The sequence below is a fragment of the Orbicella faveolata genome, unplaced genomic scaffold (assembly GCF_042242905.1).
Source record: "Orbicella faveolata isolate gen_17 unplaced genomic scaffold, um_ofav_v1 contig_34, whole genome shotgun sequence".
Lineage (NCBI taxonomy): Eukaryota > Metazoa > Cnidaria > Anthozoa > Scleractinia > Merulinidae > Orbicella > Orbicella faveolata.
The window spans coordinates 19,570,001-19,596,107 of record NW_028301563.1 but is presented as its reverse complement, the minus strand read 5'-3'; the positions used below and the strand labels follow the sequence as shown (position 1 = coordinate 19,596,107).

Below are 26,107 nucleotides of genomic sequence, written 5' to 3'. Positions count from 1 at the left end.
AGACCGTGATACTATCAGAGAACAACGCCAAAGATTAAGAGAGGCAGACGTCCAACTACAACAGGCAGAAAAACTCTCTTCGCAAATAGAAGAAAAAAAGAAAGAAGTGGAAGTTCTGAGACGTAAAATCGAGCAAGTTCAATCTCAGATTGATGCCAATGGAAGCAGAACCTCGCAGGCTGAAACAACTGAAACTGAGAACTATGAAACTGATTTTGAAAACAAGAAAAAAGAATTGGCCTCGCTTAAAAATCTAGAAAAATTGGATCGATTGTGAATTTTCTATTCAAAGCTGCGGGCCAAGCCATCGGGTTTCTGGCCGAGCACACCTGGCTGCTGATTCTTGCCGCGGTGGCCTTTTTTTCGAAAAATATTTTAAGAGGCAGCGGTAGCTTACCGCCAAGCCATGAACAGCAAAGCCGATAATCCTACTACACCGACAATTACCGATGTTTTGTTTATTTCATGTTGCGGTGTTTTATCTGGAGCCTTGGGCTCTATTTTTTGCGCCGTTGGTTGTGCTTGCTGAGTTTCGGCCGAAGCTGATTTCCTTGATTCGGCTGTTGCGGCTTTGTGTATCGGGTTTGAAGGATGGCTGTTGGGAGGGTTAATTTTTGACGGGCCACCTGCCATTAGTTTGAGCGCAGCTTTTTTTGTCTCCGGGTTTACCTCGTTGTTCACCCCAAGTTTCATCCCGGAGACCGCCTGTTTCAGCTTGTTGTTGTAACCGATTGTGCTTTCGGTGTTGATTATCATTTGCGCGGGCATAAGCCAGGCCATGGGGGCTACAGCAAGATTGAGCCTAACCTTCGCTGGATCCACCGCGAGCTGGTACCTTTACCCGTTCTTGGCCAGGTCGGGCTGTCTGATCGCGTCTTCCATCTGCACCAGGAACTCGCTTTGGGCTTCTTTCGCCCGGCCACCAGAACCGAGAACACTACTTCTCACGTTCACCTGCGATCCCAGAATGCAGCAAATGAAAGCCTCGATTTACTGATTAATTCTAGACAAGCCCGCCTGCGTCAAACCAGATGCTGTGTTTGGCGCGAACCAGTCCGCTTGAGCATCACCAGAAGCACCCGGCTCGATGAAATAAATCAGGTTTCCTTGAATAGCTTTCCCGCCTTCATCGCTGAATTTGTTCCATCCTGGGTATTGATAGTCCGTTTTCGACGCGCCGCCCGCATAGACGTAAACGATTCCAAGCCCGTGGTTTGCCCCGTGCGTGAGGCGAAAATCGCTCGAGGGGTCTATACCTAACTCGCTGCATAGCCTTTTGTACGAAGCAACGTCATAATGATTATTGAATTGGTTGAAAGCCGGGTCTCCGGGCAAAGCGCTCATGCTCTGAATTCCTCCTAGCTGGTACAAAATGCGCCTGACCGTGAAATACACGTGGAAGATATAAAAGGCTCTTATCTGCGGGGGCAGGTTTAGCCCGCTGTCAAAGATTTCGCGAGAAATTCCGCACCCTTGTGTCGCGCAAAAAACAGCGAAGTTGAGCTCTTGCGGCCAATATTTCATGTCAGGCCCTCCTAACCAGTGTTTTGATTCGGCTCCAGAAGTGTGCCTGAGTTTGAGTTTTTGAAATATTTCTCGGAATTTTGTTGTGAAATATTGGTCAGGCGTGACGTAGATTTTGATTTCGGCGTTGAATATTTTCTTCAAGCTTGGCGCTTTTCCGTCGAAAGGTTCTGCGGGGATGGGCAAGGAAACTTTTGAACCAAGGGGCGCCAATTGATAAGGAAAACCCCCGCTGTCTCCCAAACCTAGCGCTTGTTTCATTTCTGCACTCCAATACCGCCTGTCTGAACCGAAGACGCTTTGTAACGAGCCTTCGCTTTCTTTGAAAAACGCCTCTGCGGTTGCGTTATTTTTCTCGTCGATGCTTTCTTGTGAAACGAACCGGCTTTTTTCCGCTTTTGGAAAGTGGTTTAAAAAATTTGTCCACGCCTTTTCCTTGGCGACTGCCGCTCTTTCACAAACTCAGGATCTTTCCAAAAATTCGCCATCTTATTTGGACACAATTTTGTTTGTTAAATATAAAATGGTTGTTCTCACTATTGCCACACAAGAGAACGGAGAGACTATCTATTTTCAAGACCCGTTACCGAAAGTACATTTCATGAAACTCATTTCTTGTAGTTTTTTCAACAGCTGGGACACTTTGAAAAAAGAAGGTTCAGCCACCTTGGGAGATAAAGACAAAGATAAAGCTTTATCAATTAGTAAATTACTCCCTGGGCGTTACAGTTTAGAAAGAATGGCAAAAGAAATAGACGGTCTGTTCGTCAAATATGGCTATAAACAGTTGGAAACAGCAATAAATCAACCTGTTGGCAACCTTGTAATCAGAAATTTTGGGCAAAAACCGATAGAACTTGATCGTGATTTAGCCGATTTGCTTGGTATTGGGCGAAAGTTGATGCCTTTAACTATAACCTTCGTGAAAAGGCTTACAGCTCCAACGACATATTTTATTCATTGTGATTTGCTCGACAAAGAAAGGAATCTGTTGAATGGCAAAAGGACAGATGTCTTAGCCCTGTTTGATGTGAAAGGGAAGCCTTTTGAAAAGGTAAGCTACCTTTCTTCTCCGGAACAGCCCTTGCGGCACTGCTCTACAGCCGAGTTTATAAATAGCATCACTATTTCCGTCAAAGATGAAAAAGGCGAACTCTTTGATTTCAAGGGCTTCCCGCTTCTTTTTGAATTAAAGTTAAATTAAATTTCTTTACATACACAATGTCTTCAGCAAATGTGTTACCAAGCACGCCGCCTTCTGAGCATATCTATCCATTACTGGCGGCGCCTTCTGAAGATTTCCTCTTGCAAAATATAAACGAGATTTCCAACACTTTGGACCGTGAGGTCGGCCACTATCGCCTCGTTGCTAAAAAATACAAACGGGCAAGAAAATTTGTTAATTGGAGTGCTGCCGGCTCCAGTGTTCTCTCGGCAGCGTTTTCCAGCGCAAGTTTTGGCTCCGCTCTGTCTGTGGTTGGCCTGCTGGCAACAGTTCCTTTAGGCAGCACTGGGGGGTGTTTCGCTCTCGTTTCTTCGAGGCTGGTAATCGCCAGCATAAAACTTGATTCGAAAATAACAAAAACATCAAGAGATTACCACGCTCGCCGTTGCCAAGCGGATACAATCAACAGATTGCTCTCCAAAGCTTTGAATAACAACGAAGTGTCTTCACACGAGTTTGACACCATCCTTTCCGAGTTTCAACAGTATAACTCACTGAAGGAACAAGTCCGAGCAAAGATGCTTCGCCAACCATCAAAGAGAAAGCTTGCTGATGTTGATGTTCAGAAACTGGAGAAAGACATCCGCGGCAGACTTGAAGCTGAACTGATAAAAAAAATAACAGACCCCCCCCCCCCTCCCCCTGCTTCGAACTGACTTTTAGAAACAGACGGTTTTATTTCCACATTATTAAAACATGATCGCCAGTTTCCACTTGATTGCGTTTCTCGCCCACGAATATTTCACACCCGAGTGGCAAAAAAATGTTCGCGATATTGCGTGCGAGATCGTTGCTGCTATGCTTGATGCCGATGAGGTGTTTTATTAGGAAACACCCACCTTTTTTCGCTAACGCTCCCCCCCAAAAAGGAACCAGCTCGTGCCAATAATAGCCATCCCAGGAGCATACTTTTAAAAAATTCTTGTACTCAGCGGTGGTTTCTATGGGAGGTATTAACTCCATCGGCCGACTTAGCGATACTTTATGAAGAGTTCCACTTTCATAACAGCTAAAACAACATCCCTCGAAACGGCAGTTCGCATATTCAAAGCAAATTACCATCGGTACAATCTTCTGCATGTATTGACAGAAAGGCAGTTTTGCAATATGCTCGTGTACCTTGTCCCAGCCCAAAGCCGCTCGCTGCCTAAGTTTTGTGGCGATAAAAGCCTTCAAGATTTTCTCACGAAGCTCTGGAGGGAGGTTTTGAATGGCATCGGAAAGTTGGCAGTTGCTTGATTGTTCGGTAGCCATCTCGGCGTATATACTTTTGCAGATACTTCTTCAATAGGAAAAAATTCTGGCACACTTTTTGTATATACCAGTGCAGGCATTTCTTCAAGTAAATATTTTCCGCGCATATTGATTACAGACATTACAGCTTCGCTGGTCCCGCGATGTTACCCATTTTTTTTTGTTTTACTGCCGTACTGTTTGCGTAACACACACACACACACACACACGCACGCACACACACACACACACACACACACATGTATGATGAGGGTTCTGGACACAGCAGTGATAAATTTGTAAGAGAACGGACAAAATAAGCCTCCCACGCTTAACTTCCCTCAGAAGTATCGGGAAGTTAAGCGTGGGAGGCTTATTTTGTCCGTTCTCTTACAAATTTATCACTGCTGTGTCCAGAACCCTCATCATACATGTGTTGCAATAAGCAGTAGATTGTAAGAGTAGTTATGTTGGTTTCTTTAAGTTACCGGACTCTCTTCAGTTTACTCTCTTATATAAATGATGGTGCTGTAAGGCGTCCTTAGTGGAATGTAGGGGCTTGCTTACTAGTATAATGACACCTATTAGAATAGAAATGCTTATGAACAAAAATGTCAATAAAAGGGCGCTGAGGGGCTTATTATAAGGGGACGATTATTGAAAGGAAGACACTAATTAAACTATGCCATGCCATGTTCAGTGTGTAAGTGATCTCTCAAGAGTAGAGCGTTTCTACAGGACTTAAGAAGGGAAAGCAATTGAATCACGTTCCGTTTATGCTTCATTAAATTCTTAGCGTTAACTCGTATTATTTACGTTCAACCATGTTGTTTTATAATTTACATTCTCTACATGAATTCGTAAGGAACAGGAACATTTTTATTGGTCCCGCGCAGCCAGCTATCTTTGCGGGTCTTTGTTCCCAATATCGTACGGGAAATTTGTATTCTGAAAGTAGACGGTACTTAAACAAATATACTTTATATCAGCTTTGGAAATCAAAGAAAACTAAAATCATTTTTTTCCTCTTTTTTTTTTTCACTTTGTTAATTCTCCTCAATATCTTTTGTTACGTTTGTTAACCGCAATATTCCAAAGTAACGGGAATGTGCAAGCCAGTGAGATGTATGTAAGGTAGGGTAGGACATTTGAGAATATTTTGCTCTAAACGAGTTTGATAAAAAAAAATTAAAAAAATGGACAGAAAGATAACACTGACAGATGCTTATGGAGTAGGAAACATACTGGCGTATTACGTAAGCTAAAAAATGTCAAACGTCCATTAGGTATAAATTAATCATCATAAAAAACATCTAGCGGGCCTCCATTAGTACATTTAACTTATTTCATGGCATTCAGTTCAATACAAGAGATGTTGTTGTATAAAGCCTGCCTTCCAGATGGCAAACGCTGGTGCGCTTAGTAGTAGGTAATGCGTGTGTTTTTTGTTTTTTTTTCCGACCGTAACTAATGCGTTTTTTTGTTTAATTTGTTTCTTGTGGCCATAGCCTGCCGTGTGTTTTTGAAGGATTTAACAATGTATCGTGACTAAATAAATATAGTTTCATAATACAGTGTTTCTTTGTCTTTTTGCTTTGCCTCGTGAGATGTTCGCAAGGCTAGGATTTGGTTGCCGGTGTGTTCTTCACAGCGTCATGATCCATTAAACCGAAAGGTAAGAAGAAAACACTTGAGGAAAAAGGCAAGAAGACTTTACGAAGAGATACAAAACATCTTCAGCTGGGGAAAGGTTTACAGTAAAACCGAAGTAGAGAAAAGTTGTTCCGAAACGGTATAATGTATGGTAGCTTATGGTACTGAGGAAACGCAATGCAAAACATTAAATTTACAAGTTTTTATCCTTGTTTCATGAAATTCCGTCGAAATTTCAATTACATTTCACTAAAATGTCGTAAACGTCCGATGCCCAAGGAGATCTATCCTAATGTACTGTCTAAAAAGGGCATTTTCGCTTCTAAGAAAATATTTAAAGGAGCTTAATTATTTAAAGTTATTTTGGCCACGTACGAAATAACTTTTAAATTGAACAAAACTTAAACATAGTGCTTAGCTAAAATAGAATTAAAAGCACCCAGGAAATAGTAATAAACCATAAAGGGGCAAGGATGGTTAAAGATGGAGAAGAATATCACGGATTACAAACGACCAACTTGAAAAATGAAGGCCAAACTTTTCAAGACGCAGTAAGCGTGACGTAGCTCCGTTAAAGATAATAGAGAGTAAATCTCACGACAGTTTTGAAACGGTAAAATCCCAAAGTCATACAACCATGCCTGGTGCTCTAATTAAAATGTCATTTCTCGGCTACGGTTTTATGCCCAGAGGCCGCGATCCTTCTCGTTAACATCAAGAAATCGTGACTTCTCCCCTGGGGGATATTGAAATTTAAGGTTACCCCGGCAGAATTAGTCACAGTGGTCGGTTCTCTCTGTAAGTATGTTCATAAACTGTTATTGAACGTCATGGAACCATTGAACCATAATTTTCTTTTTCCTGTTTCCGATTTTGTCACGAGCGTTGCACTTTCGGTCAACACTGACCGAGAACACGCAGCTGGAGCTAGGGACGAGAATAAATGCCCTCTCCCAGCTTGAGAAAGTACGTTAAATGAACCAAGCTGAATTCAAAGAAGCCGCCAGAAAGGTAGCGGAAGGTAATAATAATAAGGTACTGATGTCACGTCAGTAAAATAAATTGGTTGATTGGTTGTGGTCTTAGGCTTTAGATTCGTGGCACAGCCTGTTTTAGCGTTTCTGATGTCGTCGTTCTGACTAATCCAGACCATTTATAATGCAAGATTTACGATGTATAAAGTCTGTTCTCTAAAGCCCTCAGATGTACTTGCAAACTTGTACACCCTGATACAAGGATGTTATATATCAACTTTTTACACGATGGTAAGTCTAGTTAAGTTTCTTCATTTCGTGACTTAAATGTTGCAATGGAAAAGCTAGCCTCTGCCTAAGCAAGCTTTTCTGTGGTCCTGGTTTGCCTCCAGGACTGGGAATTTTTGAAAACTACCGTTGTGATTTGTTTTGAGCTATGGCCATCCCCTTTTTTTTCTCTGTTTAGCGTGGTCCAACCGCCCAGATTTTCGCGTTTCCAAAAAACAAAAAAAAAAGAATAAAAAAGTTACACAGAAGACAATGAAGGCAATGACACATTATTTCAGAGAATTGTCACTTTAATCTTAAACATAAACAATTTTTTGCCGTACAGAGTTTTAGTTTTTCCCTGTTCTCGTTTGATTTTAACAACGACGTCGATTCTTTCCTTGCTCAATTGCTGCGATGTTGACTTTGTAACCTCACCTTGTTGTTCCCAGGCTCCACGGATATTATGCTGGGGTACCGGGCCTCCTAGCTCCAGACTCCTTTTCCAATTTTATTTTTGTTTTTGTTTTCCCTTTCCGACCGACCGACCCAAAATCAGGAAACGCATTCGACAATAAACGAAAAAAAAACAAGATCTGTTAGATCTTATAACCGCGCTTTTAAAATTTGACTGTTTGCTTAGCACTACAGTCGGAACACAGTGCACATTCCAAAGCAGTCCTTGATGATTCTTTTCTTACTGTAGACATCACGTCACTTGATCAACACAAACTGTATCATTGCACCATCAGTATTAGCCGTTGACAAATCTCCGATGACGTAATTGTTTTAATTTAGAACTTTCTTCGGGATATGTATGGACATGAACGATATGAACGACACGATAATAACACTATTAACAACAGCTTTCTTTCTTAAAAGTCATGATTAAATTCAATTGGTGTTTTCCACGAGTAAAGGGCTAGCAAAGTAGTCACACAAGTCATATAATTTAATGATAAAACTCTATCCCGACCGATGTATCGATCTTGGTCACTCGAGTGGCCACAGATTGAAAACGTGACAGAAAATTGGCGTTACTTTCGATTCTCACCAAATTACAGGCTACTTTTCAGCTCTTTTCGTCATATCCCCTCTCGGGAGAAATTTGTCAAGTTAGCTAATGTAGTATGCAAGCCACCGTAATGGCGGTCGCCGTCGGCGAAATGTTTATTTGCTCAAAATTGGGGCCAAATCTTTTGGAGATGGAAGTCAGGACATTTGTAAGGATATAGAAAGTAATTTGGGACCAGTTGCTGGCTTCTAAGGCTGAATTTATCCCGAAGTAAGCTGCATTTCGTTTTCGTGCCGAAAGCCACGCGGTGAAATATTATGGGCTTGTTATGCCGTCCTGTTCTGTTTTTACTCTTGGTCTTTTTTGTAGCCCGCTGAGGCCATTCTTTCGTCTAAATCAGTAACAAAAGGTTCGAAAAAAATGTTCCCATTCAAGTTTAAGCTCTCAGGCGATAATTCTGGAGTTCTTTGGCCGAAACGTCGGCTTTGTTATGTTCGTGTTTTTCGGTTGTTATGGGTGACCGTGGCTTCCTTTGTTAGGTCAAGTCTGGGCAGCGAGGTCACAAAAAAAACATCTTATTAATTCTGGTTTTGTTTGATTTCGCTAAAATTTTGACACGATAGAGCTGGATTGTTAAGGAATAGATTTGCTTCTGCCGATGTGTGGTAGCTATTAACGCTAAAGTGATATATTGCTTCGAAGTCAGGGTTTTGAAGAGATTTTTTTGCAACGTGTGGGTTCGGCGTGATTTTGTAATCGGAGGTTTTTGTTGACCCCGAAGGAAAAAAATATCCGGAAAAAGTCATTTCATCGACGATTCAAACGAATATAAATATGTATATGCTCCGAGCTAAATTTCTGGTAAAAAAATATAATTTTTGACGAGCGCTGGGTTTTTATTTTTTTCCCGCGAAAGTCAGTATCGGAGATGAGTCATATAACTATTTAATTAATTAATGTTTTAACAGCTTTTGGGGAGTAAGCATCACAGGTTGCGGGACTCAAAATTTGGCCGAGTGGAAGTTTGGGTCTGGTCACCGACAAAAAAAAATAATAATAAAAAATAAAATAAAATAAACCACGGGTAAACCATAAAAGGGGATGGCCTATGCTCCCGTGTAATGGACAATCTCATCTTCCGTAGATTTGAACCCCTAACCTTAATTTACACTTCCTCCTGAGATTGCGCATTTTTGAGGAGGAGGCTAAATTTCAGCGTAATTGGACAAATTAATTTGATATCCACCATGAAGTGAATCACGAGTTAAGAGCCTATCATATTGTAATAGCACAACTTGAACATTTACTTTTCTAAGGAAGAAGTTACAAAATTCTGTACCACGCTGTCTAATCCGAAAACTACTCTCAACCGATCCAATGTATAGTTCACGTTCTTCTTTGGAGAGTTTTCCTATCTATTTGTAAAGGTAATAAACCATTTACGAGATATTGAAATTCTAACTTGGCTCAGAGGCTTAGGGGAGTAAAAGAACCCCCCCCCCCCCAACCTTGATGTGAATTCTTTTGTTTTAATTCCCCCAAGAGTCGGAGCCAAGTTAGAAGTTTTGTATATTGAAAATGGCTTATTGAATTGCCCTAACATAGGTTAACTGCTGTCCTGTAACTTCCTTTAAAGTTTCTAACTTATTACTATGGGAAACCTGAACTGCTCAATCATATCTGAGCAAAGTATGCTCTTGGGGTTTCCCTCCGAACGTAAACAGATCTACTGCTTATTCCTGGTTAATATTCTTATGGTTGTTTACGCAGAATATTTTTAACATAGGTGGTGTAATTGCTCTTCAAATTAGGAGTAAAAGATATGCGCTGTGCCTGACAGCCTACTTACTGGAATCGGCTTTATAAGTGTCTACTCTCAGAGAAAGTCGTGTTAAACCAACGCGATGACCTAGGATTACAAAATATTAATCGTCTTTAAAGGGTTTCTCTTTTTTTGTTGCTACGATCGCATTTTGCCGATTGAGTTAGGTCTTTTTATGGCAACTCTTTTAAGCCACGATCAACCACGAATAACAAAAAATATGCTGAAGATAAAACACTGCCAGGTCTCAGGTTTTGAATCAATTCGAGTCAACTTTTGAAAAAGTTCACTCACGTACTCTTTTACATCAGGATCAACTACGGGGGATAAAAACAAGGTTGGTAATAATACAGGGCCAGGTGTCCCAAGGTGTCAGGTTTCTGATAAATTTGCGTCAACTTAAAAAAAAAATAGCTGAAATGAGTAGTGCCGTTGTAAGATAAGTAATAAATGTTTATTTTGTTAAACGACTCTTCAATTTGAATTGGCTGCAGAAGAGCGAATTGCACATTGCACCCTTCCGCCCCCCCCCCCGACATTGCTCCCAAATTTAACCGGTAATGAACCTAACGCAGTCTATACTTTGAGGCAGCCCAAGAGTCACAATACATCAGTGTTGTAACGTCTTATATACCAATAATACTAAATTTAGGGTTGGGGCGACAGTCTGTGACGTCATTTCCTGGTTTGTCCTGTAATTTACCACGGTAATCAACGGGAGAGAAATTCGACAATTCTTGTAAGATTGATAATGACAGGTTGATTCAATATCAATTTTTAGGTAGAGGGCTAAATTTGAACTTTGGTTTGCTCCCCCTTCTTATTCACCTTCCCCTCGCAACGTAAATCATATGAAAGCTATCATGATGCATTATGAATTAGTCTTTGGTCAATTTAATGGCAAATCGTTGTCTAAACATTTTTAACGAATAATATGAGTAGCTCAGAAGAAAGATGAATATGGTTGATTCTCCCTTATGGTCCTGTAAGGAGTGCTTAGTGGAATGTCGCGGCTTCCTTACGTTTATAAACAAAAATGTCCGGAAAGAACGCTAAGACTCTTAATAGTAAGGGTACAATTTTGGGAAGGAAGAAGGTATTGTGCTATGCCTGTCATGTTCAATTTGTAAGTGATCTCTCAAGAGTAGAGCGCTTCTACAGTCCTTGGGAAGGTGGGGGAGCAATTTAATGCTTTAATCTCATTCCGTTTGTGTTTCATTCAATTTCTAAGGTTAACTCGTATTATATATATTCGACCATGTTGTATTTTTTTATAGTTTAGATGCCCTACATGAATGCATAAGTAGCACGATCTTTGCAGGGGCGTTTGTATTGGTCCGCTCAACTAGCTATCTTTGCGCGCCTTTGCTACCATTATCATACCATGTACTCATTGACTGAGTGGGAGGGCCGGACGAGAAAATATTTGGCTCGAGGTCCGTACATCCTGACCAAGAGCCAAATATTTTCCCGTCCGGCCCGACTCAACTCAGTCAATAAGCATTTATCATATGACCACTTGGTGTTGAAAATTTTGAAAATTCTGTTTGAACCTAAATATAGGACGCGATTACATAACATCAGAAGGCCGCGCGCGGAACTACGTACAAAAAAGACTCTACAATAAAAAATTGTCATTTATTTCTCCGCGTCGAAAAAGAAACCCACAATTCATTGAAAAACACGACTCGTTTTCTCATTTTTACCTCATAGTATATACTTCATACCATGAGGCATAGTGATGGTTGGATTGGTCACTCCATGCCCGTTAAACAATTAATTTATGCATTAAATCCGCATTAAACATGAATTAAACACGCTTCCCCTGTCCCCCATACTAGGTTTGGTTTTGTCCACAAAGTCGTGTTATTGTTTTATGTTCATATATGTCAGGGGAGGGGTGCGACAAAGGTGGCAGTATATGTTTACAAAATGGCGTCTGTTGTGTCGAGCTCGACAGAAAAATTGTCAAGGCCAGTTTTCCTTCCTTTTGCTCCATCTTTGATCAAAATACACTTTTGAAGACCTCACAAACGAACAGGAAATGTGCTCAAGAAAGCTCGAGTGGAAAGAAATGGGTTTTAAAGTCTTAAAAGTTACGACGTCTCCAAGATACATTTGGACGACGAGGAATAGAATGCACAAAACGAACTATTCGGAATGAATGCCCTCCTTCTACTGTATTGCATTTTGAATTTTCTAAAAATACTCGCAGGACGTACGATTTAAATTAAATGCGCTTTTAATATTTCGCAATTCGCTAGGAAGTTGTTCGGAAAATGTCACATGACAAAGGAGATCGGTGAAGCTTTCGTCAAGTTCCCCTCTCGCTGGGAATTAAATGCCACAACTGTGACAAACTATAGAGATTGAACACAACTGCCAAACAAATGCTAAATACAATATACGCCAAATAACAAATACCATAACAAATACAAAATATCAAACAACAAACAAATGCCAAACAGATGATCTGTTATCTGAATACCACCTGAAATACACCAAGGTCAGGAGCAATTGATTATCGACGGTAATCCTACAATACCCGAGCAGTTTGAAAATCAAAATAAAATACCAGTTCTGTTGTCAAGTAATTGTCAGTACAGAAATGCGGATAAAAATGTGAATGTATGGAATTCTAGGGCCACCATTGTCTCCCATCCTCGGTTTAGCATGACCCGTGAAAGAGAACCCTCCAGAATTTCTTACAAAATGGTTACCAGACTTTCTAATGGCAAAAAAAAAAAAAAAAAAAAAAAAAAAAATTCGGTGAAATTATACATAAAGAAATTAATGTCACGAAATCCTCCAAGCTAAAGGCTATGTTGGTGGATACATCGTTGTCATTTCTTAGGGTGATATAGAGGTTCAAAATTCATGATTTCTCAAAGAAGTATTTCATTGGACAAAGTTTAAGCTTGTGTGTTTTTTGAACAAGGACTCCAAAGCATAAAAACTTGCCTTTGTTTTGTATGATAGCTGAAGGTGATATTTTCAGAAAATTAAGGCAGCTCCAAAGGAAAACGTATCATTTTTTGAGCAGAATCATATCATTGAGTGGAGATATGGAGTCAAATCCTGGTCCAGCAAATGAGTATTGCAAATCAGTACCTTTTATATCACCCACAAATTCTGTCTGTTTATTAGAATTCAGATTGTCTCAGTTAGGCAGAAGTGCACTTGATGTTGGAGGAGGTGGTGATTGCTCTTTTAGGGCTGTGTCACATCAACTCTATGGAAATCCTAATAGTCATTTCTATGTGCGCAGTGTTGGCAATCAGTATTTAATGAATCACCCTACGCAATTTAAAGAGAGTAAAACTGAGCATTCTTGGCAAGGATATTTGGAAAGAATGTCATGTCAAGGAACATGGGCTGATGCTATCATAATTCAAGCTGTTGCCAATTGTCTTAATTTATCAATTCATATTGCTGAATCAAATCCAACTTTTTCTCCAGTTACTGTTGTTGAGCCAGTGAATGTTACAAATGCCCTAAACATTTACATTAGGCACCTAGATGAATTTCATTATGTTTCCATAGTAGAAAACAGAACAATGGAGATAAGAGGCAACAGCAAACAAACAAAAAATGCAAATGAAAACAAACCAGTTGATAACAGTGAAAAACGTAAAGCTTACAAAAGAAAATACATGAGAGAATACATGAAAGACAGACGAGCTGATGATAGCTTTAGAACAAATGAGAATCAAAAACGAGTACAAGGCTGCAACATTAATAGCAAAACATCTAGGAACAAGAAACACCAGGCTCCTAATAGAACAAAATTAAACCCAGAACATGTCAGAGAAATTGAGCTGCGCTCCTTCAGATAAATTTGTTTTACAAAAACTTGCATGTGGCCCAGAATATGTATGCACTTGTTGTGACCAATTATACTGGTTCAAGTCCTCTGTAGTGAAATGTGATCCAAACAAATATAGGGCACTTGTTCACTAGACATTGTTGAGTCCTGTCTTACTGGTTTTAAAAGTGTTAATGACACTGAATGGATCTGCATGACTTGTAATAAAAAAAAAAGTCTAAAAAAAGTCTGAAAAAGCGATTGTCTAACTTGCAATAAAAAAGGCCTAAAACAAGGCAGGTTACCCAGCTGTTCTAAAGCCAATAAGATTGGTTTTCCTTGTAAGCCTATAATGTATTGAATTTCACATCACTAGAGGAGCGACTAATAAGTATCACCTCGTATACCTTTTATGCAAATCCGTGAACTATCTAGGGGTGGTCAGTTGTCTATTCATGGAAACACTGTCAATGTTCCAAGTGATGTAAATTCAACTGTTCATTTTCTCCCAAGGCCAAGAAGCAAATCACAGACCATTCCAATAAAACTTAAAAGGCGACTTGGTTACAAGCATCACTATCAGTTTCAGAATGTCAGACCTAAGAAAGTATTAGATGCAGCCAAATATCTTGTAGATACTAGTGAATTATTTAAAACTGAAGGCATAAAAGTGCAAAATGCATGGGTAGATGGCATAACTTTGCAACCCATGACGAGTGGGGTGAGTTTGTTCAAAACCCTAACACATCCAGTGCTGATGTGCAAACTAATGAAATCTTCACAAATTGTCAAAACAATATCTGCACTGCTGATGTTCATAATCCATACAGAGAAAAAGACACTAAAAGGATTACCAGTGTTTCCTGTGAAAATGTTATATATTAGATGAAGACCTTATTTCTATGAAAATGCTCAACTAATGGCTGCTTATTAACATGATGCACTTTTCAACTTAACACCTTACAAATGCAACACGTTCCAAAAGAGGCAAAGGACAGTACTTCATAGGATAATTACCACAAACCATGACGTAGCTCGAAGGAGCCTTTGATTGTTTTTCAATGTAAGTCTTCAATTACAATTCAAGCTAACGGAATTGGCTAACCTTTTTAAAAAGCCAAGAGAAAGTTGACACAAAGCTGCCAAAAATATATCAAAACCATCAAAAACTTAGCGACTGACAAGAGTTCGCTTCACGCTTAATTCGCTGAAATTGTTCACAAATCTTCTTCATCTGAAGAATCAATAAAATGTCGGCGTCGTTTTAAGCTATTTACCGACCTCTTGGATTCTCTTGAACAAGGGAGAACCAGCGACTGAATATTAGTGACACCGATGTTGGCTCTCGCAAACAGTACCTTGGTTTACTGACTTTGTTGGCTTTGCTGTGCAATAGAAATTCAAGCGAGTTTTATTATCTGGAGACTTAACGGTAATGAACTTGTGTTCATACTTAGTTTTGTCTCTTCAAACAACAGTTAGGTAAAAACAGCAGAGCAATTTATCCTACTGCACACAAGGTATGTTTGTGATTTCTCTAGTTTAACCAACTTCTCCCAGAAACTCTGGAAACTCGAAGAAAACATTTAACTGATTTAAGCTTATATCGTACTTTGTTTTCTTCGCGTTGCCGGTTTTCTTGCTTTTGACCCACGATGAATTCTTTGATGCTTTCCACTGAAAGAAGTTTCGCCTCGAGAATGTTTGCTTATTCCAAAGGTTTATCATTGGACAGTTCATCCGGAAAAGTAGTTTTCTTGACACCTGCTTGCTTGTTGGCTTCTGAGAAAGTTGTGAACTTTTTCATTTGTGAGGAGTGTTGACCTTCTTTCTGTGCTTTCGGAGTGAGTTGGTGACTGAAGTAGTTCTGCATCGCCACAGTTCCCCTGGATAGTAAAATACGCTCTCAGAATGTTCACTTTCATCACTCATTTTGAAGAAAACAAAATTTTGCAGCAAAAAAAATGTTTTTGTCAATGACTCGCATCGATTTTGCTGTAGGCGTTTCTATTAGAGCCGTACGCATCTCTAGTAGGGCCGTACGTGTTTATCCGGCCCTATCACTTCGACGCGTACGGCCCTCATACGGGACCTTTTGTCCTATGGTTTTGAGTTATTTCATAGTATTCATTTCAGTACAGGAGATACTGTTGAATAAAGCCTGCCTCCCAGATGGCAAACGCTGGTGCATTAAAAGTAGCTCATGCGTGTTTCTTTTCGACCCCAACCAATACGTTTTCTCGTTGAATTTGTTTATTGTTGCCATAGCCTGCCTTATTCTGGGAATGGAGATAGATTGTTGAAAGGAAGTGGAAGAGTCAGAAAAGAAATGATGTCACGTTAGCAAAATAAAACAGTTGCTTTTTATGTGTAATGTATGACGTACAATGTATAATGTGTGGTCCCTAAAGCCGTCAGATATGTACCCGTTAACTTATACCCTTACCGTGATACAAGGGTGTTTGTTTGTGACTTATCCTGAGTTTTTGCTGACGTAATAAGATGATATTGCATCAAAATAATTTTATAATCAATGGATTACCCTCGGCTTGCCTTACAAGATATTTTTTTTTTCTGCTGGTCAAGACTTTATGTGACATCACATGACATCATCAGTTCGTCATGTTAGATGCGCCACCTTGGATTTCCCTATTTTCTCAAACAATCGGAGAATAACGTAAAGTAGTCAAACCTCTATTAAGCGCTTAATAGGCGTTCGTGTGTTTTAAATATTTTTCACCATTGGGTTGAAATGTAATCACGTCAAGACAATCATAATCATAATGTACATGTGTGTGAATGGTTTTATCAGCCTTCAAATGCTATTTGGGACTCCTATATTTCATCGTCTTTTCTGAAACAAAGCCAGTCTAAGTCTATTAAATTTTGTGTAGCCGCTTAATCAATAGAGGTGAAGACAATAGAGAAACCCTCATCAGGATGACCAAAAGGTGGCCGCGGCCGTTTAATAGAGGTGACCGGTTAATAGGGGTTTTATTTGTAGTATTTTTACTGACAATAATTTGATCGCGACTTTGATATCTAGCCGCTGAATAAGGGGTGGCCACTAAATAGGTGGCCGCTTAACAGAGGTTCGACTGTATTTTGAAAACTTCTCCAAGTTTTTGATGGAATCTAAATGCTCAGTCTAAATGCTCAAAAATACATTCAAGATGCGGTTGTATATAATGGCAAAGACAAATGACGCAGACAAACATTTGCACATAATAATTTCGTCGAGGAATAAATAAACAGTTACTGAAAGTAAATCCTCTTTCAAGATCTCGAGAATGATTCGAAGGGAAGTTATATCCACCACCCCGTCCCCCATTACCTGTGCACTCAGGCTAAGTGTTAACTATAGTATTTATGAAGCAATGCCTTCCTCCTGCCTCTTCGTGCGTCGCATCAAGTCTTGTAAATCATGTAAGGTTGCCGTATACCAACTACAGCATTGAAAATTAATAATGGTAATAGGACTGATGGAGTCCAAGTTGGCTTGTAATCACACGAGTGATTAACAAAATTGGACGACCGCGAAGCGGGAGTCCGATTTGTTAATCACGAGTGTGATTACAGACTGAATTGGACGACACGATGTCCTGTTACCAATTAATCATAATAATTACAATTTCCCAAAAAAGCAAAAATTCATGTGAAAAAGAGCGTTTAATAGTCATTTTTAAATATCATAATTAACAACATGCAAAATGCTTGCAAAATGGCTGTTAAGTTTCTTTCAAAACAGTCACCGGAGACTAAACCTCCACAATTTACAAAGTCAGTCTCTTGAATTGGTTACTATAGTGATTGTAATCAATGTTGTGATTGGTGGATTTAGTGGAGAGGACTTAAAATGATTGGCTCATGTAACTGTCCGATTACAGGTGTCCGATTACAGCCAACTGTCCGATTACACCGTCCGATTACAGCTTTGCAGATTAATTAGAGCAAAATACAGCAGTTTATGCACCAATCACATTTAAGGATATTGTAATTGCTATGATTAAGGGCGATGATTTATAACTACCACTAATTTCGCTGTCTCTTTCGCAGCCATTTTTAGGGTCATAACGCGATGTGCGATGTGCTTTATCGCGAGTGAAACCGGCCTTTCAGTCTAGGACTCAAAATTTGTTATTGATGCGATCAATTAGTAATTGGACCACGTGTCGTACAATTTAGGGAGAAACAGTGCTCGTAATTTTAAATCAGTCTCGCGCTGCGCGCTCGTCTGACTTTGAAATTGTTCGTCCGATTACTCCCTGAATTGTACTCCACATGGTGAAATTACTATTTCAAATTACCGCAAACTTCCGAAAGTAATGAGCCTCGTTCCTTTTGGAAAAGCAGCCTTTGGGGCTCATTACTTTCGGGGGGACGTTACTATCGGGTAGGGGGGGGGGGCGTTACTTTTGTGTACCAAAAAGCGCTATATGAAGTTGATACGACTGAGCTTTTTTCGCAAAATTAAAGGTGTAAATTCGTAAAACCATTCCTTAAAACTAAATTCTCCGTTCCTGTTTAAAGCTATGTTGCCACGCTTCAGGTCAAGACCATGTTGTCAGTAGTCGACAGGAAAGCGTGTCAGATACCGAAAACTGTTTCGACTTCATGACGCACTGCTATGTTTACAGTCTATCTGCTTTAACAATATCTCAGAGCGCAGGTGGAGTTTTCAATTTAAATTTGAAGAAACGTTTCTTTTCACAAGCTCCTACTGATAATCATAAGGAGTTGTTAATTTTAATTCAAAAAGAATTCCTTTTATTACGTTCCTGTTATTTGGTGAAAATTATACGGTTTTTGCTTGAACACGGCGCAACATGAACTAACGAACCACGAACTGACATTTCACAACGTGATCGTACCGTAACGTTCACCTTGCTATTGAAAGGTCTCACTGTTTTCGGTGGGAGTTGAGGGGGACGGGGCGTGGGGTGGATTTTGGGCTCATTGTTTTCGGAAGTTTCGCTACTATCGGGGGTCGCTGTTCGGGGAGGGGAGGTCGCTATTTTCAGGGGGTTGTTGCTTTAGAAAGCTTACGGTAGCAGGAATAGATACATCTATACCCTGTGCGAACAGGTTACTTTTGGAATCTGCTTCATACGTCTTTCATATTTCCCGAGGTAGGTCGCAGGCTATATAGTACACATTATACACCATCGCCCAATTTACTTCGCCTTTTCTTTGATAGGTTAGTTAAACAAAAAGACCATCAGCGTATAGAAGCCTTTTAGTATATGTACATACCCCAGGGAATATCTGTGTATCCTCCAAATACGTATTGGTCTTTCTTGATGATGGTAACTGTTCTACCCTTACCATCACAGTTGCTGTGGAAGGTACTTGACGACCAGCCATGATTGGTAGCGCGGTAACACAGCTTCCAATATGGATGCGAACCAGCCACTGGTTCCATAAATTGACTGAAGTACCTGGCGAAACGTTCATTGGTTTGTAGAATACTTGACTGTATTTTCATTCCTAAACAAAATAACGGACGTTCCTGAAGTTAGTAAAGTTTTGACGTTCAGCCGTTTTTTTCTTTCACTTAAGCGTGCACTCCCCTCCAAAATATAGAGAGAATATAACCAGTAAAAACATAATCTAGAATACAATATCAAACAGCATTTGATGTAGCTGTATCTGATGCAGCTGTTTGCGTTGTAACATAAGTATTAAACTCGTGTTTATTTATTTATTTTTTTGCTTTATTTTATTTATTACAGTCTATGCTTAAAAGGCCAAAGGATAATCTGTAAAGGGGTCCTAAACCCCATATAAAAGCAGATCACCTATGAACTAATATAAATACACAAAATATAGTAAATTTGAAGAATGCATTAAAATATGAAAGAAAAAAAAACTAAATACTTAAAATCACTAAGAAATGTCTAGGTTTAAAAATGTTGACATAATCAGAGCAAAGAATATCTAAAGGAAGTCGATTGCATATGTCAGTTATTTGATGGAAAAAAAAAAAAAAACAAAACTATATTTTAGTTCTAGCATATTTCTTCATTAAAGTTAAAAAATCCTTACACCTAAGTTAAAAGCGGTCAAATTCTGAGTGGAAATCTGTAATTTTACTGACGTCAATATTAATGTTGCCATTAAGTGTTTTATATAAGAAAGTCACATCAGTCAGTAATCTTCTCTTCTCCAATGACACGAGGTTTAACTCCTTCAAACGAATGTCATAGGGATCATCGCTCTTTAAGATAAGTTTAGTTGCTAATTACGTCGGCTATGTTATGTTATGACAAATTACATCGATTATGTAGTCAGGGCGGGAGAAATGCGGCAAATTACTGGACATCATGTGAACAAAGTGTTCCATCAACGTCATCATCGAGCGAACAAACGTGGAGTCAGCCCACAACGATTGCAATTGTGTTTATTAGATCTACGTTGATTTGACCTCCTAATACGTCCCTCTCGTCAAAAAATTAAGGTGAAATCTAAGAAAAGGTGGGAAACGTACAAGCAAGCTTGCAAATGTTTACATTTATTTATTTTTTTGACAATTACCATAATCAATCCCTCTTACCAATACATGAAGGTTGAACTCCTGACCAAGTACCATTCATCAAGCAGTAACGTTCTGTGGATCCTTTTAGCCAGTAACCAGGATTGCAAGAGAAGGAAATATGTTTTCCTTCCCAATACTGCTGTCCGTGGACAAGACCGTGCTTCAGGTTTCCCAAAGGAGGACAAGCTTTGAAGCCTACATTTATACCGGGGTAGCAAACAAGATTAATATTTACTCAAACAAAACAATGTGAGCAAAGTCAACTCTTCATCCTCCGTCACGTCTTGCTTGTTTTGTTTTCTTTGTGGTTGTTTTTGTTGCCGTTTATCTATCTATCTATTTATTTATTTATTTATTTATTTATTTATTTAACGCAGGTTATAGGGCCCCTGTATCCAAGATTGCGAGAATAAATTTGGCAGTCGTATTTCAACAGAAATCCTTTAGCTAAAAGTAAAGCCCAACTGCTTGGCATAATAAGGTATGGAATCAAGTTACTTACATGAAGGCTGTACACCACTCCAGTTACCGGAAGGCAAACACACTCTAGTGGCCGGTCCAATCAAGCGATATCCCGGATGACAAATGAACGACACAGATTCCCCAGTCCAGTATTGTGAGCCGCGTTTTTGACCGTTTAATGGAGAACCAGGATCGCCGCAATTGACTAAGACTTTGAAAAAAAAAAAAAAAAAAAAAAAAAATTAACGGAATACGGGCGTTTTAACGACATTAAAATTAATCTATCTTTAAAGAAATCTATCTTTAAAGAAATCGTGGGGGACTAACTAAAATCCAAAATACGTATAGTTGCATTGTTTTTTTTTTTTTTTTTTTTTATTGGTTATCTGCATGTGCTTACAGGTACAGTATTTACATAGTTACAAGTGCTAATTATAATATATAAGTAATATAATATAATATAATATAATATAACATAATATAATATAAGTGTGTTTACAAGTACAGTATTTACATTGTTATTAGTGCCAATTAAAATATTTAAGTGAAATAGGTGTGTATACAAAGGCATGTCGCTTATAATGCTTTGGAGGAGGGGTGTTTTTTCCTATTTAATTATTAAGAAAGATGTTCTATTCTGTATTTGGTTGACACTTTATCAACGAAAGTGGAGAGGTGAATAGCTTTGTTTTGCATCTTACAAGTGTAGATGTAGAATCTCATAAACAAGATCGTATAATTAAATTTCTTTAATAATGTTTTATCGTATGGGCCGGGCACGATGCCAAATAGTTTGTTGCATTGCTTGATAACGAAACAAATTTCCTATATGGACGTTGATGAAATGTCGGCATTTTACGTGTCCCTATAATTATCATACCTATATACATACTCAGTGATATTGATGTTTCAAGCAATCTGATTGGTTCGCTATCTCAGGAAAATGAACACTACCCAACCCAGTGTATAATGCTTTATTGAACAAAAACAAAATAGTCGGCGTAAACTCCCATTTTCCCAGTGTTTATGAATAGGAAATTCTGAGAATATAAGAAGATGCTGTACCAGAAAATATAAAGAAGGTTACGAAATTTGGCCTGAAAGATTCCAAAGGTAAGAAAAGACTTACCAACGCTCGATGTTCGACCAGCTTCGGAACATGTTTTTGGCAATCAAAGGTTTTATCAATCTATAAAGCAAACCTGAACGCATATTGCCCGCATTGGCAGAAGTGAATACAGTGGGTTCATCGGCAGCAGCTTCAAGTACTATTTAAGGACGTTCGCGCAAAAATTTTCCAGTCAATAGATTTGTTTTAAATTTTTACTGCAGTCACGCTACCATTGTCTGCCAGGCGTCAGTATTAATCGTGTACGCAAAAATGACGCGAGAAACGAAAACCACTTCAGCACTTGAAAGGCGTTAAATCACTTCATAAATGGCAATAGTTTTGAACTCTCTTCTAACATCTGTTTAAGCCTTTGGCCAAAAAATATGGCAAAAAAAGCTCTATAAATAACCGGTAAAATAGCTCTAATTTACTCTTGCTTTCTCGCACGCGATACATAGCGTCGCACAAAGGCGTAACTAGGGGGGGGGGTCCTGGGGTGCCCATGACCCCCCCTTTGCAAGCCTTTTTTAAGCAGACAACCTCCAACAGGTAGCAAAAACGACATGACAATCTGGTGAGTACCCTCTCTTTGACACAGTGTGACCCCCCCCCCTTTGAAAAATCCTGGCTACGCCCCTAGTCACATGAGCGCGCACTTAAATAAATAACCACTCGTGTTTTTTGCGACGTCAGCGTGACCAAATAAATGCTAATTTTCTCACATTCCCTTGGGTGAATTTTTTTTTTAATTTGGCTCAGTTCTAACCACGTACAGTTCCTATAAAATACCCTATTTTTGTTAAAATCTGTCAGAGCTAATCTAATATATTTAGAGTAATGAAAAATTACAGAATATTGGAAAAACCGTCTGAACATCCTTGACTTTTTGCCAATTCAAAATGTCAGGTAATATCATATCTATGATGTGGCGAAGTATGAAAAAAAATTCACCGAAGTAAAGTATAAACATTAAGGAGTTTACGGTCAAAATAAGGAATACATCTACCTGCCATTAGATGAGATGTTGCCATAGTAACGGCCTTAATCCAAAAATTGACAACCAAAACATAAGCCTTATTTTTACAGTACCCATACTGGTAAATTTCTACAGGGAAAACTTAGCCTCCGCGCCGGCTTGCGTTGAAGCACAAGTGCGTGCGGCGTAGCCGTGAGCGCGAAATCGAGCGGGGAAGCCGCGAGACGAGAAAGTGGGCCTGCTCTGATGTCTGCAAATTTTTCAAGGCTATCTTTAAAACGGGAACGGGAAATCGGCGAATGTGAATGGGGAACGGGGAACGGGGAACGGGGAATCTTTAAAATGGAGAATCTTTAAAAGCGGGAATCTTTAAAATGGGAAATCTTTAAAAGCGGGTATCTTTAAAATGAGGAATCTTTAAAAGCAGGAATCTTTAAACTGGGGAATCTTTAAACGCGGGAATCTTTAAAATCGGGAATCTTTAAAAGCGGAATCTTTAAAATGGGGAATCTTTAAAAGCGGGAATCTTTAAAATGGGAAATCTTTAAAAGCGGGAATCTTTAAAATGAGGAATCTTTAAAAGCAGGAATCTTTAAACTGGGGAATCTTTAAACGCGGGAATCTTTAAAATAGGGAATCTTTAAAAGCGGAATCTTTAAAATGGGGAATCTTTAAAAGCGGGAATCTTTAAAATGGGGAATCGTTAAAAGCGGGAATCTTTAAAATGGGGAATCTTTAAAAGCGGGAATCTTTAAAGTGGGGAATCTTTAAAAGCGGGAATCTTTAAAATGGGGAATCTTTAAAAGCGGGAATCTTTAAAATGGGGAATCTTTAAAAGCGGGAATCTTTAAAATGGGGAATCTTTAAAAGCGGGAATCTTTAAAATGGGGAATCTTTAAAATGAGGAATCTTTAAAATGGGGAATCTTTAAAAGCGGAATCTTTAAAATGGGGAATCTTTAAAAGCGGGAATCTTTAAAATGGGAAATCTTTAAAAGCGGGAATCTTTAAAATGAGGAATCTTTAAAAGCAGGAATCTTTAAACTGGGGAATCTTTAAACGCGGGAATCTTTAAAATAGGGAATCTTTAAAAGCGGAATCTTTAAAATGGGGAATCTTTAAAAGCGGGAATCTTTAAAATGGGGAATCTTTAAAAGCGGGAATCTTTAAAGTGGGGAATCTTTAAAAGCGGGAATCTTTAAAGTGGGGAATCTTTAAAAGCGGGAACCTTTAAAATGGGGAATCTTTAAAAGCGGGAATCTTTAAAATGGGAAATCTTTAAAAGCGGGAATCTTTAAAATGAGGAATCTTTAAAAGCAGGAATCTTTAAACTGGGGAATCTTTAAACGCGGGAATCTTTAAAATAGGGAATCTTTAAAAGCGGAATCTTTAAAAGCGGGAATCTTTAAAAGCGGGAATCTTTAAAAGCGGGAATCTTTAAAAGCGGGAATCTTTAAAGTGGGGAATCTTTAAAAGCGGGAATCTTTAAAGTGGGGAATCTTTAAAAGCGGGAATCTTTAAAATGGGGAATCTTTAAAAGCGGGAATCTTTAAAATGGGGAATCTTTAAAAGCGGGAATCTTTAAAATGGGGAATCTTTAAAAGCGGGAATCTTTAAAATGGGGAATCTTTAAAAGCGGGAATCTTTAAAGTGGGGAATCTTTAAAAGCGGGAATCTTTAAAACGGGGAATCTTTAAAATAGGGAATCTTTAAAACGGGGAATCTTTAAAAGCGGAATCTTTAAAATGGGGAATCTTTAAAATGAGGAATCTTTAAAATGGGGAATCTTTAAAAGCGGGAATCTTTAAAATGGGGAATCTTTAAAAGCGGGAATCTTTAAAATGGGGAATCTTTAAAAGCGGGAATCTTTAAAATGGGGAATCTTTAAAAGCGGGAATCTTTAAAATGGGGAATCTTTAAAAGCGGGAATCTTTAAAATGGGGAATCTTTAAAAGCGGGAATCTTTAAAATGGGGAATCTTTAAAAGCGGGAATCTTTAAAATGGGGAATCTTTAAAAGCGGGAATCTTTAAAATGGGGAATCTTTAAAAGCGGGAATCTTTAAACGCGGGAATCTTTAAAAGCGGGAATCTTTAAAATGGGGAATCTTTAAAAGCGGGAATCTTTAAAATGGGGAATCTTTAAAAGCGGGAATCTTTAAAAGCGGGAATCTTTAAAACGGGGAATCTTTAAAAGCGGGAATCTTTAAAGTGGGGAATCTTTAAAAGCGGGAATCTTTAAAATGGGGAATCTTTAAAAGCGGGAATCTTTAAAGTGGGGAATCTTTAAAAGCGGGAATCTTTAAAGTGGGGAATCTTTAAAAGCGGGAATCTTTAAACGCGGGAATCTTTAAAATAGGGAATCTTTAAAATGGGGAATCTTTAAAAGCGGGAATCTTTAAAATGGGGAATCTTTAAAAGCGGGAATCTTTAAAAGCGGGAATCTTTAAAGTGGGGAATCTTTAAAAGCGGGAATCTTTAAAATGGGGAATCTTTAAAAGCGGGAATCTTTAAAATGGGGAATCTTTAAAAGCGGGAATCTTTAAAATGGGGAATCTTTAAAAGCGGGAATCTTTAAAATGGGGAATCTTTAAAAGCGGGAATCTTTAAAATGGGGAATCTTTAAAAGCGGGAATCTTTAAAATGGGGAATCTTTAAAAGCGGGAATCTTTAAAATGGGGAATCTTTAAAAGCGGGAATCTTTAAAATGGGGAATCTTTAAAAGCGGGAATCTTTAAAATGGGGAATCTTTAAAAGCGGGAATCTTTAAACGCGGGAATCTTTAAAAGCGGGAATCTTTAAAATGGGGAATCTTTAAAAGCGGGAATCTTTAAAATGGGGAATCTTTAAAAGCGGGAATCTTTAAAAGCGGGAATCTTTAAAACGGGGAATCTTTAAAAGCGGGAATCTTTAAAGTGGGGAATCTTTAAAAGCGGGAATCTTTAAAATGGGGAATCTTTAAAAGCGGGAATCTTTAAAGTGGGGAATCTTTAAAAGCGGGAATCTTTAAAGTGGGGAATCTTTAAAAGCGGGAATCTTTAAACGCGGGAATCTTTAAAATAGGGAATCTTTAAAATGGGGAATCTTTAAAAGCGGGAATCTTTAAAATGGGGAATCTTTAAAAGCGGGAATCTTTAAAAGCGGGAATCTTTAAAGTGGGGAATCTTTAAAAGCGGGAATCTTTAAAATGGGGAATCTTTAAAAGCGGGAATCTTTAAAATGGGGAATCTTTAAAAGCGGGAATCTTTAAAATGGGGAATCTTTAAAAGCGGGAATCTTTAAAATGGGGAATCTTTAAAAGCGGGAATCTTTAAAATGGGGAATCTTTAAAAGCGGGAATCTTTAAAATGGGGAATCTTTAAAAGCGGGAATCTTTAAACGCGGGAATCTTTAAAATAGGGAATCTTTAAAATGGGGAATCTTTAAAAGCGGGAATCTTTAAAATGGGGAATCTTTAAAAGCGGGAATCTTTAAAAGCGGGAATCTTTAAAGTGGGGAATCTTTAAAA

General features: G+C 38.7%; 1 protein-coding gene and 2 pseudogenes across 3 annotated transcripts in view; 1 reads left to right on the top strand and 2 right to left on the bottom strand.

The window, feature by feature from the left end:
* The window catches only part of LOC110068142 (hemicentin-2-like), a 206,275-nt gene that overhangs the window by 12,188 nt on the left and 167,980 nt on the right, over positions 1–26,107 (bottom strand). For 2 of the 3 annotated variants that reach the window (XM_089271128.1, XM_089271127.1), the window contains exons 7-9: positions 20,556–20,726; positions 20,072–20,248; positions 18,772–19,005 (exon numbers count right to left, since the gene is read on the bottom strand). In XM_089271128.1, the coding sequence (XP_089127254.1) occupies positions 18,772–19,005; positions 20,072–20,248; positions 20,556–20,726 (582 nt within the window). Of the gene's footprint in view, positions 1–15,053; positions 15,405–18,771; positions 19,006–20,071; positions 20,249–20,555; positions 20,727–26,107 lie in introns of those variants that run through there. The other variant, XM_089271129.1, reaches the window with a different exon arrangement.
* Positions 272–3,362, bottom strand: LOC149105183 (uncharacterized; annotated as a pseudogene).
* On the top strand, positions 12,000–13,549 carry LOC149105182 (uncharacterized; annotated as a pseudogene).